The sequence below is a fragment of the Pseudoliparis swirei genome, chromosome 16, assembly GCF_029220125.1.
Source record: "Pseudoliparis swirei isolate HS2019 ecotype Mariana Trench chromosome 16, NWPU_hadal_v1, whole genome shotgun sequence".
Taxonomy (NCBI): Eukaryota; Metazoa; Chordata; class Actinopteri; order Perciformes; family Liparidae; genus Pseudoliparis; species Pseudoliparis swirei.
In genome coordinates, this window is record NC_079403.1 from 9,399,415 (window position 1) to 9,411,479 (window position 12,065).

The window sequence follows — 12,065 nt, forward strand, 5'->3', positions numbered from 1 at the left end:
CTTCACTGGTTACCGGTGGCTGCTCGCATCCGCTTCAAAACACTGGTTCTGGCGTACCGTGCTCTGAACGGATCGGGCCCCGTCTACATCCGGGATATGGTCACACCGACACCCCGCACGTCGCTCCGCCGCAACAGCCAACCGACTTGTGACTCCTGCACCTCGAGCTAATCACTCGAAATCCAGACTGTTTGCTGTCCTGGCTCCTCAGTGGTGGAACGAGCTCCCCACTGACATCAGGACAGCAGAAAGTCTCTACATCTTCCGTCGGAGACTGAAAACACACCTTTTCCGACTATATCTGGATTAAAACACAGATTTGCACTTCAGTGGCACTTAAATAGCACTTACTTATGGTACTTTTGTAGTTCGACTATGTTGAGGAAATGTTACTTCCTGTATTCTTGTTGTTCTTAGTTTGTACTCTAGGTTGAAATGCACTTATTGTAAGTCGCTTTGGATAAAAGCGTCGGCTAAATGACATGTAATGTAAGTATCTTCTGTCTCTTTTTAACTTACCAATCATGATTATTGTTTTAATACAAACATATCTGCTGTCAATGACACAATATTCACGACAATCTGCAGGGACTGCCTCTATTATCTAAGATTGTCTTTGTTTCGACAACAACATTTTTTATATTAGGTATTGACTTGGTTATAAAGCATAATTCAACATTATCATACAGTGTTAGTACCCATTTAAGTCGAGGACTCATCAATACCAGTATTAGATTCATTCCATCAAAAGTTGGCAGGACAGGAATCAGGGGGTATGTCTTCTCTTCTAGCAATAATTAGACAATAATAATGACACTTTCATTGATGCACAAATAGCTCCATGCTATGTGTGTCTATTGCATGTCACTGTTCTATTGGGTTCCAACCACAGGTGAAGTGGCTTTTAACCCGAGTCTCAGCCACCAAGAAGGAGCAAAATACCTGATGGATTTAAAATGGGAACAACCCCCGTTTCATGCTGCCCTTAACCTCATTAACTGGTTAAATGTCCCATTGTAAATCACACAAGTCATTTTTATACAAATGAGACATTTTCACCAATTCCAAATGTCAATTGAGTGACTGAAAATCTTTTAGCTGTGAATGAAAATTGAAGTCTCCGTTTAAGGTATTTTAAATTGTACGCAATCATTTTCTTGTCATTTTAGGAATTTCAGCCCACGCTCAGAAGCTAAATAACACGGTTAATTCATTTGAATTTCTCTTACATTTCGGTGTGTGAATGACATGTACATGTCGGACAAAATGTGAGACTGTGAAGACAACGTGAATCATTGTGAAAACAGACAAAATGGCCCACAAGGATTATGGATCAACACTTTTGGAAAGCTCAATCTTCTATGAAGTGCAGATCCAGTTTATTAAACTACAATTATTTACTCTCAAGGAAGAAAGATTCCAATTCCCTGTTTCAAGGGTGTGACAACTTTGCACAGCAATTATAGGTTAATGTTACATCATGCTCTAAGTATCATCATCTTCTGCTCCATTTAGGGAAAGATGCTATTATTATACTCAGTAAAACTTTCCGTTGGCTTTGAGAACACATAATTCAGCTACCTGCGTGTGAAAATGACCCTCATACATTTGCCTTTGCTCCGTAATAATGCCTTTTCGAAGAATGAGTGGGGGGTGGTTTAGAACGATAAATATGCAGGAGCACCTCTCACTGAAGAGACATCCCTTTCATAGCAATTATTACAGTCTGTGATTGTGAAAATGGGTTAAATTTTTAATTCATACATCTACACAGCAATCAAAAGTGTTTTGCCTCCATCTCTTGTTAAAGGAATGTTCTATATTTCATATGAAAGCTAAACTGGAGGAAAGCTCATCCTCTAAAATTAGTAAGAATCACACTCACAAGTGAGCAAAAAAAGAAATAATAACATTTTGATCTTTTTTCCAGGATCCTACAGTATTTAAAGTAATATGCCGCTTTGGAATATGACTGTAAGGGATAATAGTCAGTAAATATCCAAGTTATCCATATGTAGTACTAAACACAGGTTAATTTAACTTTGAGATATTTTGTACCTACTTAATCCAAATTATTCAATAAATCTGACTAGCATTGATCTAATGTTACCCTGAAAATGGTCAAATAATTCTGTCACGTAAAACGAAATATAACAAACACATAAAAGCAAGAACGGCCTTTTTTCATCAACATACCTATCCACAGAAAGGACAACAAGATCCTGCTGGTCAGCCAGAGCCTCCATGGCCTCCTTCAAGAGTCGAACCTTTTGCCCTCCGCCGATAGAACGACCCACATCACCACCTTTCCACGTTTCTCCCATCCCCAACACCTGAGACAGAACACATGAAGTTGTAGAGCCCGCCATGAGCTGGTTGATACCAATCAGAAGGCAGCACAGCATCACTAATATTCCCCATCTTCTAAAGTCATTCACTCTTCTTTTAATTGTGTTGGTAATCTCTCAAAACCACTTAGAAATTCCGCCAGTGGGAAAGAATACAAAATATCCCTTGTCTTTGAATGTCTGGGATATTTCAAAGAACGGTTCCAGAATAGGGCAGAGTAAGACATGTCCACTATTATCTATGAAAATAAAATAGGATATAAAGAATCTGCTTTGAGGAAAAAAAAAGGCAATTATGTGACCATAGCCAAAATGGCAGATTTTAAAACCTCTTGTGCGTAAGTAATTGCAAAATACACTTTCACACAATCTCATTGTGAATGATAAAACACAGCACACAGCTGTGTGGGGAGATGTAGATACGAGTGCGAGCCTTGGAGTTTAAACCAGCTGATTATTCACATGGGCTGAGTTTCCTGCAGAACTGCTAAGTACCCAGCGTTGGAAATACGCGAGGGCAAAGGGCAAAACTGCCCTTAAGAAATATCATTTTGCCCCTGATGTCACTAGGAGAGAGGCAGAAAATGCCCCCATAATTTTGATAATTTAATAGCGTTTTGTTTTGTGTGTCCAATTTGTATTGCCTGTACTATACAGAAAATCAATGCCGGTACACAAAAAGAAATCATTGAATATCCTTTTTAATTATAAAAAAGTAATAATTGTTAATTGTTTAAAATAATAATAATAATAATAAATAACCAACAAGAAATAAGAATACAATTAAATATGATTGTCTGATTTATGTTTTCTGTTTGTTTTTTTTAGCAAAAAATCCAAAAAAACACTGAATCTGTCTAGATTCTAATTATTCTAATTATTGGCATTTTTATGACAATTGCTCATATACAGTAAGCCTAAATAAGTATATTTATTATTTTTTACAACAGTTAAATGTTATTTCACAAGTTTAGAAAAGTGATCACAATTTATTTTTTAAATGCCCTTGGATTTCAGTCAGTGGGGGCAAAAATTGCCCCCTAAAAAATGTGTAAATTTCCTAACCTGTAAGTAGCAGTCAAACCATCAGGTCACTGTTATTTTTTTGTTTACGAATGTAGTGTCAGTGGATTTCCTTTACAAAGATAAATACACACAAAAAAGTTATGAATTTTTTTTGCTAAAGTAGCTTGTAAGTATGTGTCTGCAGGAGATTGGATAAAAACAAGTGCAACAGGGTCACATATAGAAGCGGAGGGCAACACAGTTTTGGGAGGTGTACTAAAAGCCAGAGTGTATTATCCTGGAACCATGTTGAGGAATATCGCTTTAAGATTATTTGTGCAGCTTGCTGCACTTCATTGTCTCCGTTAACAGGCCTAATCAATCATGGGAAATGGGTGTTGAAAACATTTGGCTGCTTTGTGTGTGTGCGTGTGTGTGTGTGTATGTGTGTGTGTGTGTGACATCCTTAGCCGTAGCAAACTGTACGTTAATGGCCATCATTTTAGAAAATGAGAAGAACATCTTACCTTCACATTGTACTTGAAAAAGTTTGCAGACTGCATAAAGCGCAGGAAGCCGTCCGTTTCCTTTGTTGCAACCGTTAGGACGAGCAATTTCTCTGCAAAATAAAATTATTTCCACAAGCTTACTTACATGTTAAAAGCTGGGACATATAAAGTCATCACCGTTTTTTTCTCTTTACAAATTTATAGGGATGTGCGGATCTACATTTGCAGCTAAAAGCTATGAATTCAGAGCAAAGTCTTGGTTTCCAATGAATAGTATCCACGAAAATATGACTAGTGTTTGATTTGATAGAGAGTAAGTATAGTGATTCCCATTCTGTAATCCAAGTTCCTTGTAAACCTCAGACCTATATCAACAAACTGGTTCCTATTTGGTTTAGCAGTCTAAACCTACATCTAAAATAAGGAACATCTACTTTAGGTTAAATTTGATTCAGAAACCTTCGTCTTGGGTTAAAAGAGCTCCCACAAACTTCCAGGACATTTCCAGTGGCCATGGGTGCTGACGTTTGAGGTTTGAGGATGGGTTGGACCAAATACAAGTTAGCACCATGGACTACCCTCTCTAAGCTAGTGTTCACGATGGTTTGGAAAAGCAAATTGGGGTCTGCTTCATTGCTAGATCTGGGTATGGATCTATATTATTCCAAAAGATCATTTTAAAATGTGAAAAATGTTGTTTTGCCCGAGAAAGCAGGCCAACATTTTAATATGATTTTATAGGACTACTTGAATACTAATGCTGCTTTTCATGTTTCATGAGGCAATCTGCCTTCTATTAAATATAGAGCAATCCTTTCCACGAAACCCTTGTAAATGATTTATTGGACCATTGTAAGTCGTATTAGAAGTATAAAAAGGGAACATAGCAGGGCCATATAAAGAGCTCAAAAGTTTAGGAGCTGGAATACAAAAATGGACGTGCCTTAATTGTTTTTTTAACATCCTAAAGGCATTAAAATAGACTAATTCTTTGTCAGCACAATCAAAAACACCCCTTCCCCCCCCACTCATCCACACTAAAGTGCATTACAAGCAGCATCCTTGCTGCTCTTTTTCATCCATTTCCTGTTACTGTGACTCAGCCATTCTCTCATCCCAGTCTAGGCTTTGGCCCTGTCGCGCCTCTAATAGCCATTCCAGGTCTCCTCTGACACAGACGTACTGCAAAAAGTTGGAAATAGTTGCAGCCTCTAAACTAACTAACAGCATCAGGTGACAGATGACCACGGCCTGGGCAGCTTCAGAACAATATTGAGTTTCTAATTGAGCACCACACAGAAGGATGTGGTGCCGCATATGGGAAACACATTCAGGCATTTTGGTATACTAGATGTTATATGTGCATGCATTAAAATCATTCTAGTCCATTATCCAAATCTATTCAGGGCCGCTGGAGCCGATCCCAGCTGACATTGGATGAAGCCATGGTTCATGCTGGAAACTCCACACTGAGGGACAGGGATCAAGGTATTGCTGGAAGGGCACAGTGTGAGCCACAATACCACCGTGGAGCCCCACATCAATATCAATTCAGCTGAAATATTGTTGGAATATGGGATCCATCTCTCCGAGAAGCCATTCATATTGTTACAGGAAAAAAAAGTGCCATAAGAAAACTTTAAAAAATAAACTTAAACTAAATAGTTACATAGAGAAAACACAGAATGCTGTCCAAACACAGCTTCGTCTATTAACTATGTCCAGCTGGCGCATCACAGCATTAAGTCCATGCGTGAATTTTTTCATTGTTTGTTTTGTAAAGTTACAGAAATAGTTGGACATGACTCACTCAATCCAACGTAGTAAAGGTATGGGGACCCACCATTTACCCCTTGACTTCTCCCTGACCTTATGGAACCGCCCTTCGTAAACATGCAGATCACATTGTGTGCATCCCAACAAGAAAGCTCCCAGTTAACGACAGCCTAGGGATGCTAACCACCTTTGAAGTAAAATGCATGAGGCAGACCTTCAATCAGAGTATCGGCGGTTCGATCCCCGGCTCCGCTAGCCCATGTCGAGGTGTCCTTTGGCAAGACACTTAGGCTAATCCCAAAATTGCTCCCGTAACTGTGCCTACGGTGTGTGAATGTTAGTTAGTGCCTCAACAGGAGGGGTTCTTTGACAGATTTGGAGGATGAGCGGTTAGCCAGAGTAAACACAAGAGCCTGTCAGTAGGCTACCGTATGAACAGCCCACTGGAGGAAAGGAATGTGGCTCAAACAGAGCTGCTGTTACTTTGCATGGACACCAAATGGTCTTTCTCGCTCACTCATTTTCTGTCCCACATGGCCCTGGCCGTCTAGGTAAACTTTCCCACTTCGATGTGCAAAAGTTCTGACTCACTGGCTGGGGCGAAGCTTACGTAAGCATTTCCTGCAGAACGAAAAGCATTGCCATGAGAATGTTTCCAGGACTTAAACATGAGTACAACAGGGTATTTCCGCTTTAACGAGACAGTTCTGGATCTTGAATACAAACCTCTCTTCCCTCTATTTCAGTCATCTATTTAAGTCTTCACAAAAGGTGTCAGGCAAAGGAAAGTGAAAGTAGTTCAGATTTAGGCCTTTACATACTGAGGGCGTAATGAATAAATGACACAGAATGGCGAAATACTTACCTTTGAATATGTTGCATCAAAACTATTACATTTCTGATAATCGTACTTATGACACTGAATCTAAAGAACTATATGATAAATGTATAAATATATATTGTTTATTTGATGAGACCTATTAACGCCGCCTAAATCTTTTTTGTTTCTCTCAATTCTGAAGTATTTAACTTGTCTGCTGGCTACGCTTTCGATAACACATGCATACAATAAAGTTGTGATCAATTTAATCAAAATTACTGGTTTACTTGTTCAAAATGATAAGGTGATCGACAAATGGCAAAAATAATTACGAATTGGGAAAAGGACTACTACAATTTGAATATGTCCGTTCCATGCAATGTGTTTGGTTGATGCCTTTATTTGCAGTGGGAAAGATCAGAAAAATCCACCTTATTACATTACAAATTGCACCCTTGTTTTTGTTGGGTTCTAATAACGTTCTGTATGAAACTTCTCATGACAAAAACAACACTTTACAAACAAATATCAAAGTGAAAATTAATCTGTAAAAAATGCCCCCGATGTTTAAAGGCCGTTAATAACACTGCTTTCCGACATCTATCTGCTGAGACTGCCTTTAACTCCAGTGCAGCAAACAACTTTGAGAGGGGAAAAGTAAATTGATTGATTTTAATCAATTCAGACCTGATTCATAACAGTAGTAATGATTTATTCTGCTTTATTGAGTGTGATCCATGGCACATGTCTGGACAAACCAAGAGATTTTCCGGCGGATGAGCACCCTCCTAAAAGCTAGGCGTCATATAAAATGTGTATTTACCTTTATTGACTCAAGTCAGTGAATTGACATAATGAAAGGAGACAGGGTACTGAGAGAATGTAAAGACATTGCTTAAAAGAGTGTTTCTGACTCCCAGGCGTTTATTCCTCACTGAGCCGGTTGAGTACACTTTAAAGTTATTTTACTGAAAATAGCTGAAAACTGTGAGGGTGAACGAAAACAGTGACGTTGTTGGGCGGACGGCTGAAATCGCTATACATCTCTGTAAATCCAGTGCAGTTGCAGATTCAACTGATAATTATCTGTATATTCAAGATTTTTTTAACACACCAGTAGATTGTGTCTATGGGGCTAATGTATAAACGAAAAATAAACCAAGTAATCCTGGTACTTTAGATATGTATTTGCATACATACAATACATATATACACACACCTTTCATTAACTGCTTAGTTTTTACTTTAGAAAATTCCTTCAGAAATATGTTATGACAGAAGCCCTAGATCTGCCTAATTCTTATCTAAATAATACCATTGTTGCTATCTCGCTGCATATGCATGTGTTTGCATTTTGCTGTCGTCCCAAAATTTGAGGAATGGATACACAAGGGACGTGAAAACCTAATGATTACAGGATGGTTAGTCAGATATTATTATAGCTGTCCATAACTAAAGTGGATTTTATTTTCTAGCGACGTTTTGAAGTCACCATAATTTATAAAGCACACCATTTCCATAATACAAAGACTGTGTAGCGTTTCTGCAGAAAATTGCTGTGTTTTCAATTACACATGTCAAACCGCAGGCACTTCATTCAGCATAAGGATGTGGCATGATGTCAGTAGCACTTGGCCTGTAGTCCTGTCATGTCATTTTGATACAAGAATAGCTCATTTATTTGACCCCACCAAAACAACTAAAATGCATAAAAAACCGCTAAAATCTGTATTATGTCGTGCAGTTCTCATGTCAGGGAGAATAAGGGCAGTTAGGGTCAACTGTGTTGACCACAGTCCGGTGTTTCTGCAGAGCTTTACATCCTTCATTGTTGAAAGGAAGTTACAACTAGTTCAATTCAACATGCAGTTAGAGGTCAACAATGTAGGTTTAAACAATGTGCTTAATTTCTTTTACTGAAATTGCTTTAAGTGGAAAGCAGAATACCATTTTATGATTTAAGCGATTATATTGTTATAACATTCCCTGAAAAAAAGGTGTATGAGCCAACTGTTTTTTTTATGTACAACCACATGCTGCCTCTTTGAAATGACTCCCGTTTCTTTACCTGAAGATGAACAGCGATGGCTCGCTTAATGCACGGTTTGGCATCATCGACATGTTCTCTTCATCGAGTTGATTTATTTTAACGGGCTCCAATGGACACGAAGCGCAAACTGACTCCTAATAAAGTCTGTACTTGGAAATTAGTGGAATATGTGTTGTGATTCAACCGATGGCAAACTTCCTCGTACAAAGCTGCTCGTTGGTGCTGCCTAGTTCTTACAATTGTTTACTTTTTATCCTCATGGTCACATTTTATTGCCGCCATTTCTCTCCTTTTGAAAACTCTCACATTTGTATGTTACAGTAAAAATCCCAGCCTTAGTCCCTTTATACTTGAGACTGAAATGAAGTTCTACAAGTTTAACAATACGTGGCAAATTCAACAGTACATGCCGTCAGATGTTGCAGCTCAGGATTCAGCGGACATTCAGCAGCAGGTCTTGCCAAACATCAACAGCTGTGAGTTCACACTTTCACTTGGTCTCCATTTAAATAGCTTTTTTAGTGTCACAATGGGATTGTTACAGTCCTGACACCTTTGCTGAAATGTCACTTATTTTCAGTATCGCATAAGAGGAACACACTGCATCATGGGAATTATCCGACCAGTATCCTGCTCAATGTATCTCTTTGAAAGTTGGCAGAATACCTCAGACAGCTAAGACAGAAAGAGACAAAAGCAGAAACAACACAGCGCATATTTGGCTGAAAAGAAGCCACGGAACCAAATGCGTGATTGCAGTGTTGGCATGCCAACAGGGTTTGTTAGTTTGTTGGACTGGAATGACATGCAATCGAGAGCAATATGATACAGAATATGAGGCATGGACAATTTAAGGAGGAGTTTCCTTTTCTTCTCTATGAAATGCTCCCTGCCCTTCCAGTGTTGTTGTCTGGGAAAGGTCTGATCTAAGATGCCTTTTCCATGAAACAGCGGAGCAGACCAGATCCTCTTGAGTGACAGCCTTTATCTTTAGACTCCCACACACTCTCACCCAGTAATGTGTCCTTGTAAATGTCAGAAATTGATCAAAGTTGTTTCCATGTAAATGTTAACATCTCTCTTTAGGATAGTGTTGATGTGAAACAGATCTCATTTAGATCACCTCAACTTATACCCTTTAAAGATAGTGGCTTCTTCATCTAAAAGAAAAGAAAGTATAATCCAATAAATACTCCAATACTGTTACTCAGAAGTGTCGTCTGTCAGATATAAGGGAAGGCTTGTTTCAGGTGGCTTGACAGTGGGGGTAAAGAGGGGGTGGGGTGGGTCTACTCCACCCAAAACTGACAATCCAACAGCCACGTCAGCTGTTCAGTGACTGGTAAGGTGCACATTGGTGAGGAATGTGTGACTATTTACATCACTGTCCTTTTTTGTTGCTGAATCCCACCGTTTCTGTCCGTGCTACAACCGCTGGACCCTGGACCCAGGGTGGGTCATTGTGGTCTTAGAGAGGAGTTGGCTCAGAGGTATCAGAATATGCATTAAGTGTGAACCAGCAGAGAAACACTCTCCCTCCATCTGCACAGGTGGCATTCAATACAAATCAGGAAATATAACTAAGATATATATTGTTTGGCCTTTTTATTGGTTCCTTGCCATCCACAATTGCTGCTTTGTAATACGACCAGCATCTTGCCCCACCCTAAAAGGTAGGTCATTCTGAAGTAGTCTGTACTATTTATTTTATATATTTAGACACAACTTGATCCCAGCAAGTCAACAAAGTTGTTTTCTTCACTTTTCGCCTCAGTACTTGGCATCCTTCTTTGTTCAGGAAAGAAAGGAAACATAAACTATTGACTGAGAACTCATCGAGTATTCCACACTGTTAACAACTCATACAATATGTGTAATAAAAGGTTATAACTCTACGACCTAGACAGGACTAGAAGGTTTTATCACTTTGTCTGAGTCAAGAACAACTGTTTTTTCTTTGGATTATAAAAATAAAAAGGAAAGTACACCTCAAACTTTGGAATATAAGGCATGTGTAAAGCAACGCCTCTTGCAATGTGTTTATTGTCTTCTCCCATCATTGGCTGTGAACAGCAGCACAGTCAACTATGCATGGAGTTATGCAGCATAAACTGCTGATTGAGTCAGTGCCTTGTTTCGTGCTTCGCTACATATTTAGTCGTTAAATAATGATTTCACATAAAGAAATGGGAAACTAGTCTAAATCATGTATTGCTGTTTTACACACTGTAGGAGTTATTTGCAGAAACATCTGTTCCTACTTCTTTTTACTAAAGAAATCTGAACCTGAAATGCATCTATTGTTTAAAAAAAAAAGTGTTCCTTCTCATCAACTATTGTAGCAAGTTCTTGAAATACTTTTAAAGTTTTTCTGTGAATATGGCACCTGTGGGCTAAAATAAAAACCCAATCAAATACTGATGATGTAAACACCATTCAATTAAATCTCTGTTTCATGGCCATATAAAGTATGAAAACCTTCATTTACAACTGCGGCTTAAGCTCAAATTCCACCCCTGACAGTTGCTTTATCACTTTTACCTCCAGACAAAAGCCCCCAGGTGTACTAACAGGACTTTCACAGGCAAGTCTTTCAACCCAGTCGTTAACGTGGCTACTGGGTGGGAGACACCCAGTTAGAGGACAACACAGGCTTGTGGAGACTGAAGGCAGCTGCCCATTATTATTATGAAAAGTACCACATTTTGAGACTTAACTTTCCACATAAGCGCCCACAGCACTTGTGACCCCAACACTCGCATTAAGGAGACATATGTCCCGACTTGTGCTGTTGTTTACAGGTCAAACAACATCATATAACAAGCAGCATTGTGAGAAAAACCGCAGACGGTTCTTTGTGTTAAACATGTCGTCGTGTAATTTTACACTCCGACTTACGCTTGACACCCAGACTCACCCACCGGGAGCCTCGGGCAACCTGCGCGCCTATTGTGCACAACATCAAGAGGCCGGGTAAATACACTTTCGAAAGTGGGTTATTCTATATTCTCACAATTGGCATTTGGGTAAGTGTTGAATAGCGGGAGCGTCGTGCGTTATGATGGATATGCAGAGTTGGAGTTTGGGATGAACTATAACAGAGGGAGAATAAAGTTTCTTACCTTTGGGAATGGGCGCAGGAGCTTGAGGTGCATCAGTAGAAAAGACGCAGTTTGCAAACTTCACCCAGCATGAAAACACAAAACAAAACATGAGGTACTCCATTGCTGTTATTGTGCGTGTTTCCCGGACAAAGTGAGGGTGGCAGCCGGTCAGTCAGCCCTTCTCCCACCGCTGGGCAGGATCGTAATGTAGCCGAGGCTCTCGCGATAATAATGAGAATTTGTTTTGAAATATTTCAGTGGATATGAAGTTTTCTGGATGCGCAGCTGTGGAGAAAGCTCGAGCTCCAAAGGAAGAGTAATATAAGTAGTGCAAATCAGGGGAATTAGAGAGCAACGGGCGTGGTTTCTTAATTGCAACTGCAGCCTCTTCCCGGTGGAGTTACAGCCCATGAAGGGAGGCGAGATAACGGTGCTCAGCCCTGACACGGGCTC

General features: G+C 39.5%; 1 protein-coding gene across 2 annotated transcripts in view; it reads right to left on the reverse strand.

The window, feature by feature from the left end:
* The window catches only part of plod2 (procollagen-lysine, 2-oxoglutarate 5-dioxygenase 2), a 35,535-nt gene extending 23,470 nt beyond the window's left edge, over positions 1-12,065 (reverse strand). For both annotated transcript variants that reach the window (XM_056434097.1, XM_056434096.1), the window contains exons 1-3: positions 11,631-12,065; positions 3,881-3,972; positions 2,197-2,333 (exon numbers count right to left, since the gene is read on the reverse strand). In XM_056434097.1, coding sequence (XP_056290072.1) covers positions 2,197-2,333; positions 3,881-3,972; positions 11,631-11,733 — 332 coding nt within the window. In that variant the 5' untranslated portion in view covers positions 11,734-12,065. The remainder of the gene's footprint in view (positions 1-2,196; positions 2,334-3,880; positions 3,973-11,630) is intronic.